The sequence below is a fragment of the Perca flavescens genome, chromosome 6 (genome assembly GCF_004354835.1).
Source record: "Perca flavescens isolate YP-PL-M2 chromosome 6, PFLA_1.0, whole genome shotgun sequence".
NCBI lineage: Eukaryota > Metazoa > Chordata > Actinopteri > Perciformes > Percidae > Perca > Perca flavescens.
The window spans coordinates 29,344,853-29,352,979 of NC_041336.1; the positions used below are offsets into that span (position 1 = coordinate 29,344,853).

General features: G+C 38.0%; 1 protein-coding gene across 1 annotated transcript in view; it reads right to left on the bottom strand.

Annotated features, from left to right (window-relative positions):
- LOC114557696 (myelin basic protein) overlaps nt 1-8,127 on the bottom strand; it is a 52,636-nt gene that overhangs the window by 26,693 nt on the left and 17,816 nt on the right. Inside the window, exon 3 of the mRNA XM_028581325.1 lies at nt 822-906. Within this exon, the coding sequence (XP_028437126.1) occupies nt 822-906 (85 nt within the window). The remainder of the gene's footprint in view (nt 1-821; nt 907-8,127) is intronic.

Genomic DNA, 8,127 nt, shown 5'->3' on the forward strand with positions numbered 1-8,127 from the left:
TTTTCAAAGTGCCTGACTGTGAGAAAAGAAACTTTAGGGTGCCTGGAACACACATGTCTGAGATGTTCTCACTATGAGGAATGGTTGGCCTTCACAACCCACTATGTTCCACTCATCACGGTAACTGCTAATTCTGCCATTCTCACTCCAATTGGAGTGAGAATGCTCACTCCAAACTAATTTTACGTTGCAGGATTAGCAGCTTCTGTGCCAGTGTTGTGAAGCAGAAGCCTTTCATTGTTGCCTCAAAAATCCTGATATTGAGTCAAGATAGCGAAGTTAAAGGAGCTACAATGCCGATGTGGATTTAAGGCTCAAGTCATTCCAGGATATGTTGATTTTTTGATAACACATTTCAGTGCTTCCCTCTGTGCTTTATGACTCTGTAAATGACCTCAGAAACTACCACAAAATCTATAGTTCATTCAATGATACACTTTTATGGACAGAAAAGTCCTCTCCAGCCTCAGCTATGATATCTCCAGTTCAAAATAAGCTTTTTAAACAAACACTTGCGTGACTGCATATTTATATACACTGTGCACCAATGCTCCTCTGCAGTAAGCCTACACATACAGTATAAGACATCATATTGATGGTATTAGAGTTTCTGAGGGTCTGCTCAATAATGGTGGATATTCCTAATTGTGCTCAATATTAACTCTCTTTTATACACTAAATTAAGCAGCCAAAAGGATAAGTACATGTATATCCCTTGTTGTGTGTCTGTTGGTTTTTAATAGGAAAGCCTGACCAACACTGGGAGTTTAGTGTGATGTCAATATGCATATCAATTGAAATTCAAGATTTTTGCCCCTTACCAAAGACTTCATCATGTGATTCAGGTTCTGCTGCTACTGCTGCTGCTGTTGCTGTCTGCTCTGCTACAGGTTCAGGTGATGGAGCCTTTAATAGGAATACAAAAACAGAATGAAGAGGTGAGGCGCTGAGGAGGTGCCATGGCAACGGAGCAAAGGCAGACCAACACAGAGAGAGAGAGAGAGCGAGAGAGAGAGAGAGAGAGAGAGAGAGAGAGAGAGAGAGAGAGAGAGAGATGAGCTACACCTATTTAGGCTTCATCATTAAAGCAGAATTATGCTCAGACTCATTCATTTAACATTAGAAAGAAGGTGCTACACTTTGAATCTCATAACCTACATATTGAGATATGCCCATTTTGATCCAAAATCTCTCATTAGTCATATTCATCTGGATTTTAGACAGGATTCATTCTGTAAAGTAGACAGATTACACAAGTACATTTGTACTTGGGATTGTTGTGTAAAACTATTAATTATTTACTTCTTTATTAATTTTCCTCAGCGCCACCGGTTATTCTCCGCCTTTTAGCACGCTAACAGCACTACTCCCAGGTTCCACCCAAACAATAAGCGGGCGATGGAGCTCTTACTGTACACCTGTCCTGCAACACCCACAGGAAAATGTTTAAGTATGCTTGTTTTTTACGTTTTCAATGTACTTGGACAGGAAATAAAGCTATTTGATTAATAGCTGTATTATAGGTTTGAAATCCTCAAAACTTTCAAAAGATAAAACAAAACAAAAAAGGTTTAAATTACTTGCCATACTATTAATATTTTTGAAATAAACATAGTTACTCTTTATATACAGTATGTATATTTGTTTATGTCCTTTTATGTATATTTTTTTATGTGTTGTGTAAACGTATTTTAAGTTTGGTTTCTAAATGAATTATGTTTTCATCATAAATGTGCATGTTAAGTATGTCTGAAAGGATAGCACGGTGTCAAAATGAGGCAATAGGTCAAGATCAGATAAGTCTATCAATAATTGACAAGTAAATCCATACTTGAGACTGCCTTCTCGAGTCTTTGAGGTTGATAGGCTACGGTAAACATGTGCAGAGACTGCACATAAGCAATTCAAAAGGTAAACTCAAACCAGATGATAGCGGTTACTGGTACAGTGAATAACTAGTCCCTTGTGTCAGCTGGGTCAAGAGCTGTGAATATCTCCTTCAGAAGTTGATTTGGGATCTTGATACAAATTCTGTGATTTAATTAAAATGTTTTGCATCGTGATCACATCTGTTTGAAATCCCATTAGTTGCTAGTAAAAAAAAAAAAAAAAAAAACAACCTCACCAATAAACATTTCCAGCAGGCGGTTGTTTATAACAATGTCTCCCTTCGATGTTGATGGATTTACTTTGGTAGTAGATTTTGCCAGTACAGAGCTGCTGCTTGTATTGAGGTAACATAAAGATTAAATTAGATTCAATCTTTGAATGGAAACAACATACGCCTGTTTTATCAGGCTTTCCAGATATTCAGACAAATTAATCCCCCCTATAATTAAAAGGTGCTGTAGGTAGGATTGAGAAGATCCAGGACTTAGCCAAAAAATGTGAACATCGACAACTTTTCAGTCCCTCCCCCCTTTCAGGTAAAGCCCAAAATGGTCTCCTAAGCCCCTCCCTCCACGAGGGAGAATGAATGAGCCTGATTGGTGCATCTGAACAGGGAGCGGTAGATTTTTGAAAATCTCACTACAGGCTGTAGGTGGTGCCAGAGGAGCATGATTATTTTTAAATGACCTGCTTCTTGTAGTTCTACTCAAACATATGGTCAGTTTCAGCAAATATGACAGAAAGTTAGTTTTATAAGTCTTAGCTACTGCACCTTTAAAATCAAGTCCCTATGGCATGCTCATTTCTTTCTATAGCTAATTATAACAAGTACAGTTATGTTTCTATGTTTTGGTTTCAAATGAACTACATATCTGCATTTGCTAATCCTCACACTTTAAAAATCCTCTTATTGACTTCCTCCTCCCTGACGACAATGCACACTCATATCCCCAGCTTCCACTTCCGAGTGGGTTTGCCAACATGGGGGATCAACACAGGCGTTCAAAACCTGTGGGCACATTACTCCCCGTGACACGAGCATACAGAGAAGTGAAACTGGGACACAGTCCTGTGAGCCGAGGCGAGGTAGACAAGTGTTATGAGTAAGCACTTACCGATGCAAATCACGCAAGGGTCAACAAAGTGCCACGCTTTTGAAATTGTATTTGTCCATTCAATTATTTGAACAAATTATGTAAATTTGTTTCGATATGAAGAGATTCAGATTCAATTAACAGGCTCAGTACTAGATTCAGATTGGATTACATACAAACAAAAATCATATCTTTAAAGAGATTGATTATGAATCCAAATTAATAGTCCACGTCAATAGAGGGTGATCGCTATCCTAACAATTAGGCAACATTGGCCTCGTGGCATTACTTGAACTCCGACTCGCGAACTTAAGAATAAAAATATGATTATCAAATTTCTTTTGACTTGAAAAGGTTTTCAAATTAAAGAAACCTCCAGAGGTTGCTTTAAGACCCTGAAAGACCCTGTTTGAAGTGGGCGGCTCACAGCTGGAAAAAGGTAATAGTACGCATTTCTGTGCACCAATCAGGATTTAGCAACATTTGAATCAAAATCTGATGACATTTGGTGCGTTGTCTGGCCACTGTGAATCAAATCGGATCAAAACACACACACACACACACACACAACACAAACAACACACAACACACACACAACACACACTACATGCACAATGTAGTTTTTCAATGTTAAACTCTGAATAAATAATACTTTATTCAAATAAGCAACAATCAAAAACACCTTATTTAGTCATGAATATTAAACGTAAAAACGTACATGGTTTAGAAACTACATTTTCAGGGGGCTTTAAGGTTTGGTACATATGGGTCCTGATTGTTTTTCAAATTTGTGAGAATTAAATTTAAGAACACTCTAAAGAGAGAAAAGTTCTTCGCTGAGTGTGAGCAATACGTCACATTTAACTTACTCCTTACACCAATGTGTAGGAGGAAAGTTCAAGAGCAGCTCTCAAGTGATGAGATGATTAATTACAGCCAATCAGAGACTAGGATTAACCCTACATCGGCCATTCAAAATGCACATTTTTGAATAGGTTTGTTTTATCTGTATACAATCCTCAATATCTCCGGTAGCAATTAACATATGAAATTAACAACAATCTAATACATCTAGAATATACAAATAGGGACGAAATAATAGAAATTTGGCTGAAATGTCATCAAAGAAAATTCTGCTGTACATCTGGGAAATCATAAGGAGAATTCAGAACTACATTGACAGGTGCGGACAATGAAGATGTACAGTATTATTGTTGGTTGTAAATGCAAGAAAAGAAATTGTCTTGGTGTAACATTGCATCTCTTCATCGGAAGTTTGATATGGAAGGAGTTAAGAAGTGAAGGATTTTAAAGTCCAAATTTTCTCTGGCATCTGAGATAATGAAAAATAATGAAAATAACACAACAGGTGTCGAAGGCTAGTCCAAAGTCCCTCAACCAATGATTTTAAAGCAAAAACAGAGCAAGAGACAGACAGAGAAAGCAAGGCAGAGATTGAAGACGCATTGCATTAGAATTGTTGTGCATTGATAAAGCTTACATTATCACTACATTCCCACAGAAATATACTAATATGAACAATTTTTTGCTCCTTTATTTTAGGCATTTTAAAAGGAATCTTTGCCTCAAACACCTTGTTTCTAACCCTGCTGGAGGACATGTATTACATGAAGGAAGAAGAGTGCAACAAGATTGAGGGTTCTATTTCCATGAAGATCACAGTCAAGTGTGCTCTGCCCAGTGAGCGTGCCAAGTGCACTTTTGGAGAACCCCATTCTAAAACGTAACCCAAACAATCTGTCACATTGCATTGCTCATCACAGCCACACGTCTTCCTGTGTTATAATCAAGGATATCGTATACAGTATCATACACTTAGAAATCCCAAAAATAACTACACTGTTGTCCTACTGTATTCTCATTAATACATGGAGAAAAAGTGGAAGAGAAAAAAAATATGTGGGCCTAAGTGGACCTGCCTAGGGCAGCAGCTGTCAGCATGACTTGTCACACCTACTCACCACTGGTGGCTTATTAAATATAGGTGTTGTTAAGCAGAACCTCTTTTTTAGGTTGGTGTGGAGACAGTGAAGCATCAGCTGACCCTGGGACATGTAAAGGAGATCAGAGAAACAGCTCAATTAGGATCACACTTGCCAATTATTCCTGTTTTCCACAGAGCCTCCTGCTGTTCTCTGCCTTCACCTACCTAGTACTATTTCCAGGTTCCATCCAAGCGGATAATGGAGCTCCTACACCTGTCCAACAACGCCCACAGAATAACGTGAAGCCAATGTCTAAGTGAACGCTAAATGTGGTCCTTGTGAAAACTCCAAATACACTGATGTGATGGAAATAAAAAAATATCACTTGAATTTGCCGTCCACTAATCACCTAAAGGCCTTCCTTGAACAGCAACTGTCCAATCATAGCTTAGAAACCTATCGAGACGTGTAGCAATCCGTGTGTTAAAGCAGTGTGCATTGGGCTGCGGTGACCCCCATTTTCCACCAGGCGCGTCCGCGCTGCATTCCGCTCCGTTCGGCTAAAGATACCCGCCAAATCTATTTTCACGTGAGCTGCGGGGCGTTCAGACAGCCGGGCAGGAAGTGGTGAAATGGCAAGAGCCAAACACGGTTTCTCAGACTGGCACACTCAGCCATGGTGGTTGCTGCCTCAGCTCCACTGTGATCCCCGCTCAGTACTAGGGCACTGGATGAGGGTTCGATGTGCCTAAGTACTCTTTACTTTGGAGTCGTGAGAGGGGAAGAAGAGTGAAGCCTTTCAGTACTTGGCCAATTTGACACTTTCAAAAGAAATCCTCTTCCCATCTGTGGTTCTGTGAGAGCTGTGCCTTTCAGTGTTTCATCCTGTCCAAACCTCAGATATGGATGGAATCATCTCACCCTTTCACTGAGGTATAAAAAGCATGAGACACAGTGGGACTCTAGAAACAATGTAGCACTGCCTTCAAAAGGCCAGTTTTATACTGTTCTAATGTTCATCAAACATATCTCTTACATTCATCTGTTATGTAGAGCTGTCGAGAAGTTATTAAATTTACCTAATGAAGACCAGACTGCCATAAAGGCATAAAGATAACATTTAGAAATGATGCAGTTAAAGCCTTTCTTAAACTCAGATTTTGCAAGTCTGTGTGCAAACCAGAACATTATAGTTTTTCATAAAAAATAAGAAAACTGACATACAATATTCCTACTGTGATGCAAATATCCTGTTATACATGATAATTGAAAGGCAAAACAGTATCATATAATATTTCACAAATAAAGACTGAGGAATAAGCAGATGTATGGCCCTGTCATGATTAGAGCCCGGCCTTAAGGATTTTTAAGGCCGATATTGATACCAATATTTGGTGATTTAAAAATCCGATATTCTGATATATCGGCATATATATATATATATATATATATATATATATATATATATATATATATATATATATATATATATATATATATATATATATATATATATATATACTTTGTTTGTTTTATTGTCACAACAAAACAGAGGAACATCAAAATATATTAAAGTTCTGATAAATAAAATGTATAAAAATACAAACTTAAGATATGAAACTTAAAGGGTTAAACACAGGTATTGCCAACAGAGACGTTGTAGAGCGCCTTCTGGTGGACAAACTATACAACGCCATCACTCAGAACATGGTTGAAGGGTGTTTTGTCCGTTTTTATTTTATTTTTTAAATATTCATTTTATCGGCCATTATAAATGCCGATACCGATAGTTTGGAAAATGCATAATATCGGCCCGCCGATATATCAATTGGGCTCTAGTCGTGATGAATATTTATCATTAGCACATTTTTGTCCAATGAGTAAAATCAACAATAAATGTGTAGGCAGCCTAAAGCCTTTATACATACCATTTTAGTGCATGGAATACACTATTAAAATAATAATTGTTGGCATGATTTTATTGATCATGTTTCAATGTTAAACATACACAGTGAATCCTTAGGATTAACTTAGTGACTACCTTACCTATAGACCAGTAAGCATGCAGTAACTCTGAGGACCCACTACGGGTCCCAGACCCCTTGTTGAAGATCTCTACAACAGAGTACAAATCTGAACAGACTTGAGGGGAAAAAAGTGTCATTTATGATTCAGATGTGGACAGATATCACGCAGAGGAACAGAAGAGACTGGAACACGCCTGCTGGGCTGGTCACAACTCAGAGGGCACTAATTGGGTACAATGGTAGAGCTGAAGCCTGGTGGTCTGCTGGCTGAGCCTCAAGCTCCCTCATCTGGAGACTTTGCTCTTCAATTCAGTGGTTTCAGTGATAAGACTGTGTCACAATCAGGCACAAAGAAGGATCGACAAAGTAGGATCGTATTGTGAAGTTTCACTGTAATGTAATGTGAATCGAAATACGATCAAGAAAAGACAGGCTGGTGCTCGATGAATTAAAAAACACCTATGCCTTCACTCACTGCTGTGAGAGAGTAAGGTCAACACACAGCACTTGACATTACTTGGCATTTAAAGAGTTTCAAGGGTGGCTTTACTTTAAGGCTTCCCAAAACCAAAAACACAATTAAAGTGTTAGGAATGGATCTGCTCCATCCAGAGTTTCTGCATTTTTCACCGAGTCAAATTTAAGACTTATTAAGACATTTTAAGACCTTCATGAATGAAATTCAAGACCTTTATCACAACATCAACTAAGCACTAAATTCAGTTTTTGTAAGTATCGCTAAACTTGCACTTCCCCATAGCTGAAGAATAACATTGGTTTTATATCTGTGGTACAATCCAAAACAGACACGAAAGCCGATAACACAAAAGCTGATTGGCTGCAATATAAGTTGCATGTTGATCTCATTTGCAGTCGTAATACAGCTAAATTATATTTGGACTAGTATGTCCAAGGCCAAAAAAAAAGAACAGTCGGATGTTACAGTTGAGATTCTTTTTCTGCTGTCAGTTATTCATTAATGCATTCTAGTACGTAATGCATATTAATTCATAGTTTAAACACGTGTTGAGTTTTATTTTGGGTGCTAATTCTCCTTCAATAACTTTTTCCTGTATTTCGCAAAATGAATAGCTTACTACCCAATTATTTTTCCATTAGGGATTTCCTATATTTCCGCAGATTACGTGCAAAACCATCCGAGAATGTGAA